General features: G+C 39.9%; 1 protein-coding gene across 1 annotated transcript; it reads left to right on the top strand.

Moving 5' to 3' along the window:
- Window positions 1-9,852: 9,852 nt before the first annotated feature.
- Window positions 9,853-12,059, top strand: LOC106909031 (actin, cytoplasmic-like). Its single transcript, XM_014975324.2, has 8 exons — window positions 9,853-9,992; window positions 10,061-10,183; window positions 10,415-10,522; window positions 10,593-10,677; window positions 10,741-10,902; window positions 10,972-11,163; window positions 11,343-11,524; window positions 11,600-12,059. The coding sequence occupies exons 1-8, from the start codon at window positions 9,873-9,875 to the stop codon at window positions 11,741-11,743; spliced, it is 1,116 nt and encodes a 371-aa protein (XP_014830810.2). The 5' UTR covers window positions 9,853-9,872; the 3' UTR covers window positions 11,744-12,059.
- The last annotated feature ends 5,581 nt before the right edge of the window (window positions 12,060-17,640 follow it).

The raw sequence follows: 17,640 nt of genomic DNA, 5'->3' as shown, positions 1-17,640 counted from the left end.
ATTTCTCCCATCGGAAACAACCTGGAGGATTTCTGACTGAATTTCACCTGAGATGGAAACTTCTGATTGGCCTGAAGAACCAAAACTGAACTGGAAAAAGAGAGAAACATCAGAGAAAGACCCAGAACAGGTGAAATCATTTTATTTTAAACTAAAACATATTTATGGGATTAAATCAGAGAACAGCAGCAGAACCAGATGTTTGGATCAGATCATTACTGAATAACTGAAACATCAAACCAGCTGGAGAATCAGAATAAAAACAGCAGAAACAGAAATAAAATGTTTCCTCGTTGAGTTCAGGAAGTTCCAACATTTAGAGAAGTTTTCTGAGGTTCTGCAGGAACTGGGTCCAGAGGACGGCAGCGGTTCTGGATCTCTGCAGGTCTCTGCATGTCGGATGACCTTCATTCATTCATCCTGAGGTAAAAACACAACGATTCACTGATTCACTTCCTCACAGTTCACTGAAACCTGACGGCAGGAATGTCTGCAGGAAACCAGGAACATTTTATTCTGATCCAAATCAGGATTCGGGTCTGAACCAAACTAAACTCCTTCATCTCTGCTGGTTTTCATTCTGTTTATTTATCTTCAACATGTTTTTCTTGCTGCTGTAAAACTGGAAGTTTTTCTCACTGAAACCTGAAGTTTCATCAGATTCTGACCAGAACCTGCAGCTTCAGCTTCATCTGATAAATTCAACATTCAGTTAAAATAAATGAAACTTTTCTAATAACGATCTGGACCAGATGATCCAGTTTAATGATGATTTCAACCCAACAGGCTCTAAATCTGCTTTAAATGGTTTTTACTGAATGAAACATGTTCATATTTATATCTATATCAACAACAACGTCTCACTGATGGATGATATTTTCTTTCTGCTGATCCACTGAGTCACAGTGACCCAGATATTATAATTAGACTGATGGAGTCAGAAATGTTGAAACTTCAGTTTGTTTCTGTTGCTCAATAAAACCTGGATGATAAAATCATCAGAGATTCTGATGCAACTGGAAAAATACAGATTGATTCATAAATACATGCTGAGAATAAATGAGATGAAAACAGTTAATATTTAATCTCAACAGGATTATTTTAGAAATGATTTTTTCTCCAACTTCTCCAGATTCAGGTTTTCAGTAACAGAACAAAGTTTCTGAAACGATTTTTTACTGGTTGAACCGTTTTATGGTTGGTAAGAGGAAAAGACACGAAGTTATAAAGTTTAAAATTAGAAGAAATATTCTTAACATAAAGTGTTTTGTATATTAAATATGCTTAATTTGATGCATCACTTTAAAGTTTTATTTTAGTGAAAGGCAAGGTTTTAATAAATTATCATCCATCCATCCATCATCCATCCATCCATCCATCCATCCATCCATCTTTCTGGAGTTTCTTCCTCTGGTTCTGTAGATCAGCTGCTGGGTTTGGGTTATCGTTCTGCTGATGACCCAGTTTGACCTCTGTTGACCTCTGTTGACCTCAGCTGGGCTCAGAAAACACTGAGGCTCCATAACCTGAGCTGTTCTTCTGATTTTCTCCTTCAGTCCTCCAAACAGCCGTATTTATTCTTTTCTAGTCCTCCTGTCCTGAACTTCAACCTTTGACCTCCTGCCTGCTTCCTGAGGTGAAGTTGTTGGGTTTTGTTTTTTTCTCTGAGCTTCAGGCTCTGGATCTCCTGACTGGCATCAGTCTGGATGTTTCTCTAAGTTTCCACATGGGAACGTTTTTATTCTGAAACTGGAAAGTTTATCATCGTTTTTTTCTCCTGCATTAAAACGATGATAAAAGGTTCAAGAGTAAAAACTTTGCTCTCACAAACTCATGTGAACAGAGAAAATGTCTCTTTGTGATAAAGCTGATGTATTAGCCCAGCTGCTAACCTGACCTTTGACCCCAAACACATCAGATTTCATGTTTGTCTCGTAGTTATTAGTTTTATAACCTGGTGTGAAGATCTGAATATGTTTTGCTTCATATTCTGTGTTTCTGTGTGAATGAAATGTTGATGCTGGAGTTTTTAAAGTGACAACATGATTTAGAAGAAGAGGTTTCCATGGTGATGAGGTCTGTAATGGTGCAGCTCTGATAGAAACGACCTTTGACCTTCCCTGACCTAAACCAGCCGCCGTTCCTCTGAGGTCGTTGCTGATGTCGTGTTTAAACTCCTGGAGGCTCCAGAACAGAAACTGATGAAATCAGAAGATGAAGAGACTGAAACCACTTCAGAATCTGGTAAAAACCAAATCAGTTTTATTTCCTGTTATCAGATCCATGTTTACATTCTGCTCAGATGTTTATAATGTTTCTGGTTTAATGTTGTGTTTCTGTATGTAACTTCCTTTCTGTTTTTCCATCAGTGGGTTTTTAACGTGTTCAGACTCAATAAAACTGAACTGATCCAGATTCTCATCATTAACTCTGAATTGATTCCTGTTTCTGTTTTTATGCTTTAAATCTAATCACTAAACATGTTAAAGTTCATAAAAGGTTTAAAATGTTTGCTAAAAGCTGTAACATGTTTTCAGTTTCATGTCTGTGGGTCCAACCTGCCAGGTGAGGCTCCGCCCCCTCAGCTCAGACTGGAGCTGCTTCCATCTGTCCATGTATGGACTAGGCCAAACCTGCAGCAGGGAGGAAGTTCAGCTCCCCGAGGTTCACATTTCATAACTCAACAGTTTAAAAACACATTTTCTCAGTTTACAGAGAAAATGAACTTATCATCAATCAGCTCATCAGGATTAAACATGAAGCAGTCAAACTTTAAATTAGTTTTATTTAAAGTTGTAAAAATTAAAGGAAAACCTGTCAACTGTACAGAACAAATAATCTCTATAATCTGAAATGATATAATCTAATCTGAAAATGATTTAATGTTTCATCTGTTTACCTTATATGGACATAAAGCATCGAACCTGCAGAGCCACAAAACTCTGAACTTTTAATTCTCATAAAGAACAAAGTAACCAAACACCAGGATCTTCTTTTACATCGACTGAAACACTTTTAGTTTTTTAAAAAATTATGTAACTTTGCAGATTAAGATTCATGTTTCAGAATTAAAGAATCATTTTAGATCAAACAGGAAAAGAAAGCTGAGATCTTTGCTAATAAAATAATTTTGCTTCATCTGATGAACAAAACATAAAAGACTGATTTGTTATTTTGAAGCATTTTTACTGTTATAATATTTCTAAAAACCTTGATCCTCCTGCAGCATCTCAGCCCTAAACTATCAGTTCATAAATCTGGAGTGACGTTTTGTTTTCCATCAGGCTGATGAAATGGATTCCTGCTGTGGATGTAGCGACACGCTGCAGAGCTGCAGCCGCTGATGAACAACTCTGATCCGTTCTGCAGACCCTCTGCAGCCGCTCTGCAGACCCTCAGCAGACGCTCTGCAGACGCTCTGCAGCCTTCCCTCTGAGCTCCTCGCCACACATTGCCGACATTCCCAGCCGGTCTGGACCTGCATTAAGGGCGTTTCTGCCTCCTGCTGCCTCTGGATCTGATTTACATGCAGCAACATTCGGACCAAAAAAGGTGAGAACAGCAGGAGCTTCCTGGGAATCCAGCAAACAGCTTTTCCTCAAAACCTACAAGCTGAAACACGAAGGAGATAAAATCCTGTCAGAGAATCGGTTCTGTTCGGTTCTGCTGAGGAATGCTGACATGTTTCTGATCCACAGATTAAACAGGTTTCATCTCTTTTTGGTTCATTTTCATTTTATTCAGCAACAAACGCATGAAAGGAAATGAGAAAATATTCTTTCAGTTATTATTGTTGCATGTTTCAGGGAAATGAAAATGAACAGCCACTTAAATTAAAAACTTAAAATATATTTTTTAAACAAATAGAAAACGGGGAAATATTTACTAAAAGGTGATTTATTATTAGGATAAATTAAATTAACATTTCGATATAATGCCAAAATTATGTTTTATTTAATGGTTCAGATCCTGTTTTAGAAAAACATTCAGGTGTTTGAGAAACATGCAGAAAAGAAAAAGTGAAATTATTTTTGGTTTAAAATAAAAACAACTTGTGTGTTAATGATAGTTATACTTTTCATTCAACGATAAAATTAGACAAATGTGTATAACTTTATACACTCTGCTTAAAGATTCATATATTTAGTTCATAAAATAAGAACTAAATATATGATTATATGTGGTGTAATTATAATCATAACTTTGAAAAAGGGGCACAAATAGAATAAAATTTATTAAACTTTCTACAATTTCCATTAATCATTTTGTAACAATGTATAATTTCCAAAACTTTTGAAAAGTTATAAATTTAATGCAAAGCTTTGAATTTACTGAGTTTCCTTCAGTAAATCTGCTGATCAGTTTCTGGTTCTGATGATTTTTCTGGAAGGTTTTTGTTTCATCTGCAGTAAAAACGTTTCAGAACCAGAACATCGTTTCTACAGTCAGACACGGTGGTGGCAGAGTGGTGATCTGGGACTTTACATCCCCATTAAATCAGTAACAATAGATCCAGAAGGACAGATCTATTCAGTCTAATTCTATGCTGTGTAGTCAAATTTTATTTATTTTACATTATATTTACAATTCCTAACTGAACTTTCTGTTTGTTGCAGTTTATTTTTTACCAAGCGACAAAATTAGTCAATCTGTCGCTTCTGTCAGTTTCAGTTTCTTTATTATTTATTCTTCATTGGCTGTTTTACTCCAAACTGAATCAATTCAATTTGTTTTTCCATGTTTGTAAACCTGTTGGTGTGTTTTAGTGTCTGCACTGGTGTTATAAAATTAATTTATAATTCAGTACATTTATGTCTGTTTAAAAAAATACAAGTTTTAAGTCATTCAGCTGTTTTACTGAATCTGATCATATTGTTCGATACTAAACCTCAGATATCGGTATCAGGGGCGCTGCTAGGAATCTTGGGCCCCCTGACAAAAAAATGTGTTTGGGCCCCCCGCACAGCTGCTGTTACAATTTTGAGTCTATTTGACCCATAAAAAGTGTCACAATTTTAAAGGCTTCATCTGCCTTGTTTTCTGTGGTTCAATTCTAATAATTAACACAATATTTACTGCTCATGAATTTAACTTCCAACAGTCCACACCCAGGTTGTTTAAATTTTTTCTATTAGTTTTAGATACTGAAATGTCTCCATGAGCAACAGCCAAAAGCAACGTGCAAAATACACATAAAGAAATCCAGACTTATAAAAATGTTGCATTTTATTCAAAATTAATATAATAATATTAAAGGAATGTTCAATAACAGATCACTCTGAATATGATTTATTATTTTCCATTCATATACAGCAGAACTTCTCATAATTCTCTTTATTTATTTTATTGTGTTTTATTACTGAATTATTTATTTTTATTCTACATATCTACTTTGCTTTTAATGTCACTGTATATAATAACATTCATGCTTCAGTCTCGTATTTAAACTCTGATCTGAAGTTATTAAAACTTTTCCAACATTTTGTTTAAATATTCTGATAATTTTCTGTGATTAAATCTGAATCCGGTGACCTGAAATCATCCAGACGTGTTTGGATTTTGATGCTTTATGTTAGCCTTCCTGTTAGCATTAGCATCCTCTGAACACTGATCTGTCTAACTGAACAGTCGTGTTCCTGAACGCACCACCAGGATGAAAACAGGTCAAACATTTCAAAAACAACGATTTTTATCTGCATCTGATCGTTTTATCAATAATTTGATCTGTGAAACATGATTAACGTTTATCTTGATTTGACTGCAGATTAAACATAAATTTGCTCCTTTTGAATAATTATTAACTCTTTAATCGACCAAAGCAGATTTAATGGAAGAACTCTGACCTGTTGGTTCTGTTGGTTCTGTTGGTTCTGTCTAATCAGGTCCAGAATCCTGTGGTTTGTTACAACCTGTTATCTGAACATAACAACCTGGATCCCAGAACCACAGAGACCCAGCAGGGGGTCAGACTGAATGTTCTGGTTCTGATTAAAGCCGGGTCGGTTCTGCATCATCCCGACCTTTGAACTTCTCCCAGAGTTCTGTCTGTCACCTTATATCATCTTTAATGGATCTATATTGTTTCAGCTTTTTGATTTTTATTCAATGATTTAGTTTATTTTCTTACTGTATTTATGTTTAATAAATTCTTTAATCATTTTCATCCCAGTTTTTGCCAGTTTTCCATTTTTCACCATCATTACAGTTTCATAAATGAACATTATTAAAAATGTCTTTCTTTGCATTTTAAAAGTTTTAAACTCTCCTTTAACCAACAATCTGAAGCATTTAGAATAAATAATATCACTAATAAAACAAAAAAAGAGGTTTGTTTATTGGAGGTCAGAGGATTTAACAGCAGTAATAATATTTAATACTTTTTAGATGAATTCTGCAGATGAATCCCTGGTTGAGCCGATCAGAACAACTTCTGGTGATGTTTGGTCCAAACTCTTCGTGTTCCTGGCCTCATCTGCTGGAAGGAGGAGAGCGAGGTCCAGATGGAGCCGCCGGTCCAGATGGAGAACTTCCTGTCTGAGACGACCTGGAGAACCTGAACCTCTGCTGATCCACAGCATGCAGGTGAAAACGTTGTATCAGTTTGGATCCAGACCGGGGACATGGTGGTTCCTCCAGACAGAACCGTGTTGGAGTCCAGGGCCCTGTGGAGGTCCAGGTCCCACCTTATGATGCTGCTGTAGGGGGTCAGGTGAATCACATTCAGACAGACACGTCTTACCTGCAGCAGGTGAGATGTTGGTCTGAGTGTTTCCTGTCTTTAAATGACCTGGTGACCTTCAGCTGTGACCTTCAGCTGGTGACCTGGTGACCTTCAGCTGGTGACCTTCAGCTGTGACCTTCAGCTGGTGACCTTCAGCTGTGACCTTCAGCTGTGACCTTCAGCTGGTGACCTTCAGCTGTGACCTTCAGCTGTGACCTTCAGCTGGTGACCTTCAGCTGGTGACCTGGTGACCTTCAGCTGGTGATCTTCAGCTGGTGACCTGGTGACCTTCAGCTGGTGATCTTCAGCTGGTGACCTGGTGACCTTCAGCTGGTGATCTTCAGCTGGTGACCTTCAGCTGTGACCTTCAGCTGGTGACCTGGTGACCTTCAACTGGTGACCCCAGGAGTCTCTGCTGCAGTAAAGGTTTAAGATGTATTCATGTTTTATTCAGTAACTGATTCAGGGAGGAAACATAGTAAAGATGCTAATGAGACTTTAACCTGGAGATCAGGAGAGGAGAAATAACTGCTGCTGATTCATTCAGTCCTGAGATAAAACAACCTGAAGTTTTATTACTTTATTAAAATGAATGAGTCATGAAAAGTGATCTGTTCTTTACAATAAATACTAAAACAGCAGCAGGTGGAGCGTTAGAGTCATAAATGACCTCACAGGAAACGTGACTGCAGTCGTTTTATCTGGAAAACTGAGATTGTTGCCATAAAGTTTCTGCTGAGCCAGAAAATCATCTCTGATCAAACATGGAGGAAAAAACCTTTGACTCACCCAGATGAACGACATGATGGAGAGATCTGAGAGTTTCTGCAGATATTAAATATATTCAGATATTTCACATGTGGCAGATTTTTTTTATGTAGCCCCTTTTACTCTGATCCCTGTTGATAAAATGCAGAGCAAACATTTTCCTTCAGAGACCAAACCGAGAAAAGAAACAGAGTGATTGAGATTTAATCTCAGTACGAATCGAACTTTTCTGGTTTCAGTTTATCAGAGAACATCCAGCAAAGACGTGAAATCCACCTGGACTGACAGGAAGGCGTTAATCAGGAGGCTCTGGAGGAGCTGCAGAGATCCACCGCTCAGGTGACCACTGGGTCCTGATGGACAGAAGGAAGAAAGTAACAGTTTAAAAAGACAGTAAACCTGCTGTGGTCGGATCACATGGACATTTGGTTCCTATGCAATAAAACATGAAGGCATGTTGTGATATTAAATACATTTTAACAAAAACTCATGTAAGGCAAAAATATTCAAATCTCAACAGGATCAATGTGGTTAAAACTGCAAAACTAAATAAATAGTTAGAATACAAATCAGCCTAAAATCCTTTCTCTAATTACAGCATAATGAACAAGTTCATATTTCAGAAAATGAAAACAAAGATCAATAAATAAAACCATCCAGAACTGGAAAATAATGAGAAAATCTAATAAAATAAAAACATGACAAACTATTGATTAGATCTAAACAGATCAAATAAAATCATAAAAACTTCAGGAAAATAATTTTTCTCACATTCTGAGCTGCACTGAGTTTCCAGCAATATTTAATCTACTGTGACTTTTGAACTAATGAAATGAAGGTTGATGAGATTTTACAACCAATACAGATTTATTATTTTAACTTTACTCCAGCTGGCAGGAAGCTCATCAAACAGACTCTCCCTTTATGTCCTCCAGCACAGATAAGCATGAACAGGTGAGCAGCAGCAGGAGCTGCAGCAGCTGCAGCAGCTCACCTGTTTCTCTGCAGTAAGTCTGTTCACTCCGTCACGCCCCCTGGTGGCCAGTTTGCATGATACTAGAAATGTTTTCAGGTCAAAGTCCTGCAGGAAGCATCGAGTTTCTTTCTCTGCTTTAGTTAATAATCAGTTTGTCTCACTGAACTCCACAGCAAAAAGAGTTTATTAAGAATGACTCAGCATATTTCAATAACGAGCCTTTTATGAATTCAAATGATTTTACTGTAGTTTTAATGGGCTCTGGATGCAGTTACAAACACTGAACAGCAGGGGGCGGGCTGCTCTCACCGCCTGAGTCCATATGACTTAAAAACTGAACAAAGTTCATTTGTTCATTTGTTATCGGTTCACCTACAGGAAGGTAAGGCAGGAAGCTCATCTGGAGCAGGTCAGTTTTTGTTTTTCTGTGTTTTAATAGAGAAAATGAAGAATAATTTAATAGAGACTCTTAATTAAATACATGTTAGTTTAGGTTTATTAGTCATTTCTGTTTACCTGAAGTTTTTAACACTGTGATATGAGGAGAAATGATTTTTGCTCTGGCTGATGGACTCGGATGGATTCTGGTTCTGACCCACTGATTCTGAGGACCGGACCCAGCAGAACCATAATCTGACCCCAGTACAGATTATGGGCAGAATTTCCTCATTAACTAATTTTTCTTAACAACCTAATTAAAAAACTGAACTAATCTTGTTTTAACTCCATCTTGACTAAAGCTGGTCTTTATAACTGGGCTTGGTACCATTGGACCGGAGCTCGATGATCCATTTCATCATAAAACAACTCAGTTATTTAACTGGGTAACATTTTGAGGGAAAGTTTACAGAACGCTGCATTTTAACATCATGATGAAGTGTTGCTGCTCTTACTGGATTTTCTACATTAAATGTGATTAAATTCATGTAATGAAGAACAAACTGACAGAAACACCTAGAAATGTGTTAAAGTGAGGCATCTTGTTCATACACCAGCTTTGTTGCTCCAATGTTATTTTCTGCACATGTATTTATCTTTAATAATGCTGCAGTAGATGAACTCTGACCTGATTACAGTTTTGTGAGTTTTATTATCGCCTCTCACTGTAGAACCATCTTGACTGTTTATGTTGGATTTTCTTCTCCTTTGTTTTCCTGTTTGCTGCTCGTCTTTTCAGTCATTATTGATGCTTCACTTTCTACTTTTTCATGGTTTCTAAAACAGTTTTATACCTTTATGTATCAGTTTAGAGTCTATGATCCACAGGAGTCCAGATGTTTCCTTTATGTTCATCATACCAGATTAATTAAATCTTTTAAACATGTGAGAAAATGTCAGGGTTCAAATTTCTCATTAACTTATGAAGGAAACTAAAAGCAGCATTAATCTGAATGTTTTGTTTCAGAAATGGAGAAACAAGTCGCTCCTGTCGTCATTGACAACGGCTCCGGTTTTATCAAAGCTGGTTTTTCTGGACCCGATGGTCCCTGCGCCGTTTTCCCGTCAGTGGTCGGTCGTCCCAGGCAGGTCAGAGGTCAACTCTGCGTCTCAGGGCTGAAGGAGAGGCGGTGGGTAGATGACGTGTCTGTCTGCAGGACGCGGCTGGAGGACAGAAGGACAGATTCATAGGAGCCGAAGCTCTGAGTCGCAGAGACCTGCTGACCCTGAAGAATCCCATCGAACGCGGCGTCATCGTGGACTGGGACGACATGGAGGCGGTGAGGAGAGGAACCGGTTCCATTCCGACTGATCCAGGATCGGTTCTGACACTGACATCATTTCTACTGACTTATCATGTGAACAAGATTATTTACTCATGATTTTAATCCCATTTCTTATCCAGAGGAAACAACACAGCTGTGAAATTATAGATGTTTTTAACATTAGCAGATGAAGGTTTTCTCTCCTCTGCAGCAGAAACTCTGAGTTTCTCTCTGTTGTGTCTGCAGATCTGGCATCACGTCTACAAAGAGCTTCATGCTGACCCAGTGAAGCATCCGGTCCTGCTGACCGAGGCGCCGCTCAGCCCCAAACCGAACAAGGAGAAGACGACCCAGGTGAGTCGGGTCTGACGGTTCAGACCCAGTTCAGGTCCAGAGCTCCTCCTAACATCTCTGGTCTGGTCAGGTGATGTTCGAGGCCTTCAGCCCTCCTGCCCTGTACCTGGCCATGCAGCCGGTCCTGTCCATGTACTCCTCTGGCCGGACCACAGGTGGATGACCTGCTGCTGTAAGTTCATGTTTCTCCAGGTTTCTGATCATGTTTCATCCTGAAGGGATGGTGATGGAGTCCGGTGACGGCTGCAGTCATGTCGTCCCGGTGTACGAAGGCTACGCTCTGCCTCAGGCCGTCCTGCGCCTGAACCTGGGCGGAGCCGACCTGACCGATTACCTGCTGAAGCTCCTGGACAGCAGAGGACTCAGCTTCAGCGCCGCCGGTTTGTTGAACCTTCAGCTGATCTCCTGACCGGACAGCAGGATGTTCATGGGTCTCCGTAACGTTTCAGGTCAGCGTGAGATCGTCACCGACATGAAGGAGAAGCTCTGCTTCGTGGCTCAGTACTTCGACCAGCAGGTGAAGACGGCGGCTTCTTCCTCCACCCTGGACAAAACCTACAAGCTTCCAGATGGACGAGACGTTTCCATCGGCGAGGAGCGGATCCGCTGCCCAGAGGCGCTGTTCAAGCCCGAACTCATCGGTTTGTAACAGATCAACTGTGAACCAAACTGCAGAAACAGAAAACAGAGTGAAAGAATCCAGACGGTTTTAAACAGAGATCTGTTTTCTCTCCTCGTTTCCTTCTCCTCCTTCAGTCTCTCTGAACTGTGAATATTTTTAGTTTCTCCCCCTGGTTGACTGAAGTCTGTGTGTTTTTAGACATGGACTCCTCTGGAGTTCATCAAACCGTCCACAGCAGCATCATGAAATGTGAGCTGGATGTTCGTAAAAACCTTTTCTCCACCATCCTGCTGTCTGGAGGCTCCACCTTGTTCTCTGGATTCTCTGATCGCATGAAGAAGGAAATCTCTCGGCTCGCCCCGCCGGGCGTGAACGTCCAGGTACAGATGGTTCATTTTCCTTACCAACCACTGATCAGATACTTTAACTAGGCCGTTGTTTCTTCATGTCTCCAGATCGTCGCTCCTGATGGGAGGCAGCTCTCCGTCTGGACCGGCGGCTCCATCCTGGCCTCGCTCTCCTCCTTCCAGGAGATGTGGATCAGCAAACAGGAATACGATGAATCCGGTCCGGGAATCGTTCACCGTAAATGTTTCTAACCTTCTCCTCCATTGGCTGGTCGACACGATTCAACCACCTGCTCCGTCCGTCTGAAAGGATCTGGACAGAAACAAGTTCAACAAAATCACTGGGTTTTAATTAATTAACATTTAATTAAAGTTTTTAAACTTGCAAATCCATCTGCAGGAGCCACTAGAGGGCGCTGTGGGCTGATTGGGTTGGTCTCACTGTATTCATGATTCAAAACCATCTTCATATAGACTGAGGGTCAATGAGTTTACCTGATATTAAATATAAAATGACATTACTGTTAAAAATCTGACTTCATAATAAAATAAAATGTTTTATTAGGAATAGATGCATGACTGATGTTTATTCAGCATCTTTTGATCAACTTCCTGAGCTGTTAAAGTCTTTAAAGGTTTTACAGAGAAATTTAAACCTGAATGAAAACAAAAAGACATTTTCCAACTAATTTTTTTTTCTGGGGTTTATCCTGAAATAGCATTTGAAATTGAAATTGTCTTATTTAGCTCTGGAGAAACTTTTATTGTTTATCCAAACTTCAGTATTTCGATCATAAAAAATTATTTATGATGAATTAGCGCAGATTTTTCTGCAGATGGGAACCAGGAGGAAGTGCGTTCAGACCCCAGCGGGTGAAGTGATGCTAATAAGTGAAGTCGCTTAATTAATTTATTAAGTTATTGAGGTGATTTTTGTCACGAGAAAAATGTAGATACATTTAACTGCTTAATTTGTGATGGGATCTGGATTCACAGTGAATTAACTAAACCACATAAAATGCAACCAATATGATTGTAATTTCACAGTCTAGCGCCACCTGCCGCCCTGACACCAACTCACACATCTTCATTCAGTCTTACTTGTAAATCGATGTTTCTTTTCTTGGACGTTTTGATGTTAGCTTGTCGATGTCTCAATTTATTCGCTGGGAAAATCAATAAGCAGCTTGAGGTGACTCTGCTGCTCTCTAGTGGCGAGAAGCCGTAATGTTGGCTGGTAACAATCGGAATGCATTGTGGGAGATGTAGTTTGTAGTCAATTCGTGCTCAAAACCTATTTTAAGTCAATCGGCCTATAAAATGCTGGGGGGGGGGGGGCACATAAAATGACATGGCGGGCCACATGTGGCCCGCGGGCCTTGAGTTTGACACATGTGCCTTACATGGTGAGAGAGATTTTATACTGAGATGAGGTTTCACTACTCAGGAAATGGTTGAAAAAAACAATATAAGAAATAAACATTTACACAAACCTAACAAAACAATAAATGGTACCAATAAATAATGACATGTATGCAAATCATTAGAACTAAATGTGGCGGGAGCAGTGTGATAATTGGCAACTTAAATTCAAAAGCACTATTTTAGTAAAGATAAAATTGGTTATAATGACTCCACTTTAAAAGTTACCTTAAGGCACACAGACCCGCTTACAGATGAGGCTTGAGACAATCTCACAATTCAATAAGTTTATTTATTACCATTGTTTTAGTTCAAAAATACTAGCTTAAAACCACTCACACATTTAAAAGTCAGTTCTGGCTCAACTCAGGGAGGAGTGAAATTCGGGGTAGTGTCCCAAAAAGAGAAGAAACAGCAAACGAAACAAGGCAAAAACAAAAGAAAATCGTGCACCAAACCAGAAGGAGTACCACCACCCGGAAAGTCCACCACCAACACCACGAGCTGGCCGTTCCTGTCAAAATAAAGGAGAGAGAAATTCAAATTACGGACAATACAATTATGCAGTTCAGCCCACAATCAATCAAGCAGTAATAGTCCAAATTAAGAGTCTGTCCGGGGAGAAACCGATCCGCTGTAGCAGACGCCACTCAGAGCGGCAGTAGAAAGATAGTCCGAGCTGATCACCAATCAGCCCAAATCAGCCACACTGGACGAGTGGTAGGAGCCAGCTTTACGCCGACCAGGACGGCGGGCCTGAAGCCAGCAAACAGGACGACAGGTAGGCAGTCGACAGGTTATCCAGCTGACAGGCGGACCGCCAGTCGGGGACAACCAGAACAGCGGGCAAACAGCCGGCCAAGGACAAACAGCAACGGCACTTGAGCTCTTTAAGTAGTGCCTCTAGCAGGGAAAGAGGAACTGGGAGCTTGTACAGGCGGCCAGAAGAACGATTGATCAGTGATCAGAGCGTCGTTAAGCGCATTGTTTTTGCAGCTAGCGTGCAGCACCAACAAACACCGAAGTCTGAACCGGAAGGAAAACAACGTGATGTCAACCAGGTGAGGGAGGGCCCTTTATATACAGGCAGCCAGCGCCACAACCAATTAGATTCAGGCACTTGTGTGGTACGTTCAAAGCCTACAGGGCATACTGCCACATAAAGAATAACTTATTAAAACTCCTCAGAGCTTCATCCCTCCTAACTGACCTGATCTGATCCAGGAGCTTTTCAGCAGATGGAGCTTTTATCTTCCTGCTGCTCCACCCTGCAGAGGAGACACACCCTGAAAAGTACAATTAGCAAACAATTAGCCAACCCCAATTAAACCAATAGAAATCAGGAACAAACAGACATTATCCCCAATAGAAATCAGGAACAAACAGACATTATCCCCACATTCTATCTGAACAGGAAAGATGCCAGTCTCTCTCTACCCAAAAAGAATGTTCAACTAAAAGCCACAATGCGACTAAAATGAAGAACTGAAACAAAACGTTTGGTCAGAAATTTGGTCTAAATTAAACACAACATAGCATCAATTATTAGGAGTGGAACCATTGGCCTCCATCAAAATAGCATACAGTAACTTTTACTGCTTATTCACACAGATGGAGGGAAATTTGGCTTTATTATTCAAACAAAAAAAAGTAATTTCATTCCAAAGATAAATTATGATCAAACCTTTTTCAATTGTGTTTCAGGAAATATTTTACTTTTAAAATAAAAGTTTTGTATGTAAACAGTAAACTGTTTATCACTTAGACCAGTGTTTTTCAACCTCTTTTGAGCCAAGGTACACTGTTTTAATTGAAAAAATCACGAGGCACACCACCAACCAAAAATGTAAACAAAGATACTCTGTAGCCGCCTATATTACATATTGTCGAGAAAAGTCGAGCTCATCCCACTTCTCCATGTTGGAGATTTTAGTTTAATAATAACAATAAATAAAGTTATCTTTAAAACTGATTACACAGGTGACATCAAGACCCAACAGTAGAGTCAGACGGTAATAAAATTAATCTGGTTGTGTGGGTTGTTATTGTGTCCTGCAAACTTTGCTTTAATTCTACTTTTTTCTATTTAATCATAAAAAATCATAGTCTGACAGAGGGAGAGTCATGGAACAGGAAGAGCAGGTTTCCTGAAGAAAGAGGAAGTTTCCAGCCTGCAGTGAATAAAAATAGTTCAGTTGCTCATTTCAAGGCATTAAAGGTTTAAAGAATAAAATCTAAACATTTTGAGTAATTGGATAAAACCCAGAGTAAAATACTTAAATTAATAATGATAACTTATGATTAAAACAATAATTAATATTGGTTTAACCAGTGGTTGATGTTGGTTTGATTATAAGAATATTTAACACTTACTCTTATACTTATGGAAGTACTTACAGGTGAAACAAGTAACTAACTTTGGTATCAAATAATTAGAATAATGAATTATTCTTGGTTTCTTTTCAGAAATGTCTGTAATAACTCACATCATGATTATAATAAGGGTAACTAATAAGTAATGGTTATAAAATTATAAATGAATGCTAAATCAGAGAAACTAAAAGGTTGTAAATGTGATTAACATTGAACTTGAAATGGTAAAAGTGTGTAACTGTAACTAAAGGTCACTGATGTTGTGCTAGAGGTAGATGGCAGGTTAAAGGTCAGGGAGAAGGAGGAACTGATGGGAGAGCGGAGGTGACCAAGGCCTTATTGCTAAACTTAAAACTTACCTAAGAAAAGATTAGACACAAAAGGACTGTTGAGCAACTTGGGACATTAGTACAGACATCATGTCCCAAGATGGTCATGGATATGAGATTATCGGTCCAAGCAGTCAGCCAATGAAACAGGCACAGCAACAAAGCTAGCCAATGCAAATGCACCAAAAGGGTGGATAAACCCTTTATAAGGTGGCTGCAACAGAGGAATCTTTGGTTGGATCCTTCAGGCAGCTTCGAGCCAAGATCGAGATGGACAAAGAACTCTGCAGCTGAAGAAGAGCCAGAGCCACAGAGCCGAAGACTGTTCTGCACATGGGGACCAACCCGTTAGCCCCGCAACATGTGGCTTCAAATTGCACTTCTCTCATCAGCTGGGTTCGGGACCCCAAAGACAAAGACCAAGGCAAAGATGAAGATAAAGACAAAGAACAAAGGCAAAGAGGAAGAACTGGTGTGTTCCTTCCATGAGACCAGCTCGTCTACATCTCGAAGGACCAGAAAGATCGTGAGACGAAGAGAAAGGAGCTACAGAGCCGCAAGACAAGAAGCTGAGGACCGCTACGCGCATGAGGAAGTCACCCTGAGGCCCGAGATCTGCCGCTCTGACTCAGTATTCTTCCTGTACTGGGAGTCTCCTGCTGCTGCAACACCTTTTTCATCATCAGGCCAGTTCTGGGGTTCAAAATGCCAAACTCTGTCCCTCTCTCTCTCAAAGTTTCCCTTTTTTAGTTTACAGTGTCAACATTAGGGAAAGATAGGCTAGATTATTGATTTTACTTGTTTGATTATTTCGGCTACTGATTTAAGCTGTACTGACCCTTGCAAAATTGCCTTACTAATAAAATACTTAGCATTAAGAAAATCTAAAAGATGTTGTGGACATTCAATTAATGAGTCACCTTAAAGTTCTTTGATGGTTGTAAAATAGCTATGAAGTTTGATTCTGGGAGGAGAAAGTGGAAAATGTTTTATAGGTTGCTTTTAGCCAAAACTAAAACCAACCTGGTTCAGTAACAAGTGCAAGTTGTAATAAGAGAAAGAGCGACCGTTAACAGCTGTGCTCTGTGAAGCTGGCTGATTGTGGGCTGCTCTATCTGGCTAATTCACAGGGTGAAAAAGGGTGGGACATCTGGATGAAGGTCGTTAGAAACCAGGCTAGTCTTTCTTGCGCCCAGCTTAAACAGAATGTCCTCTATATTCTCATCTGGAGTAATACTCAGGGGTTAGAGGCTTCTCGGACCCGTTAGACCAGTGGTTCCCAAACTTTTTCTTCTGCGCCCCCCCAGTGGTTTCCAAACATTTTCTGCAACCCCCCCCCCCCCCTATGAATTACAAATGGCTGTCTGGTTGAAACGACGCGTGTGACGGGGGACGGGGGGGCATCGACTTTTTTGGGGGCTAAATGAATGTACGTAGCTGAAAATAGACACCAACATCGGTAGCCTACAAGGTACTTGTTAAGCTTAAGGTTCTGTATTGATGTTAGCTAGTCATCTTTTAGCTAATATTAGCTAGTCATCTTTTAGCTAATATTAGCTAGTCATCTTTTAGCTAACATTAGCTAGTCATCTTTTAGCTAACATTACCTGCATCCAGCAGCTTTACTCAACTCAGTCGGTTAGTTTGGAGGGAAAAACTGTGAAAAGTTCTTTGCGTTTTGCTGGTTTGCTGCCGTGATTCTAACACAAACCTACGTAGCTCCGCCCAGCAGCAGCAGGTCTCCTTCACAGGTGGAAACCCAGCGCGAGCGGCGTAGCGCTCATGTTGAGTTTAAAGGCGGCTCGGAAAAACAGGTTACAACATGTTAACAACGGATTAAACAGTTTTAACTGCTGATAAAAGTGACAGAGGACACAGATATGGGAAGTGTGGAAGCCTCTACTGTATCAAACTGACATAGGAATAACAGAGAGTTGGCCATTCTAAGGTAAAAACCCAGAGCATGCAGTGTTCATGTTTTGTTTTTTTTTTCATCCAGACGGCTTCCCGCGCCCCCCCTGCAAT

Source organism: Poecilia mexicana, unplaced genomic scaffold, assembly GCF_051168715.1.
Source record: "Poecilia mexicana isolate PSO_F unplaced genomic scaffold, ASM5116871v1 scaffold_9, whole genome shotgun sequence".
Lineage (NCBI taxonomy): Eukaryota > Metazoa > Chordata > Actinopteri > Cyprinodontiformes > Poeciliidae > Poecilia > Poecilia mexicana.
The sequence above is the reverse complement of the archived record's forward strand: the minus strand, read 5'-3'. Positions and strand labels throughout refer to the sequence as shown.

What these genes read in the sequence shown, in the direction of transcription:
- LOC106909031 (XM_014975324.2), top strand. Translation starts at nt 9,873, where the DNA reads ATGGAGAAACAAGTCGCTCCTGTCGTCATTGACAACGGCTCCGGTTTT. An exon ending in ACTGGGACGACATGGAGGCG is followed by an intron (nt 10,184 to 10,414) that starts GTGAGGAGAGGA and finishes TTGTGTCTGCAG; the next exon opens with ATCTGGCATCACGTCTACAA. An exon ending in ACAAGGAGAAGACGACCCAG is followed by an intron (nt 10,523 to 10,592) that starts GTGAGTCGGGTC and finishes TGGTCTGGTCAG; the next exon opens with GTGATGTTCGAGGCCTTCAG.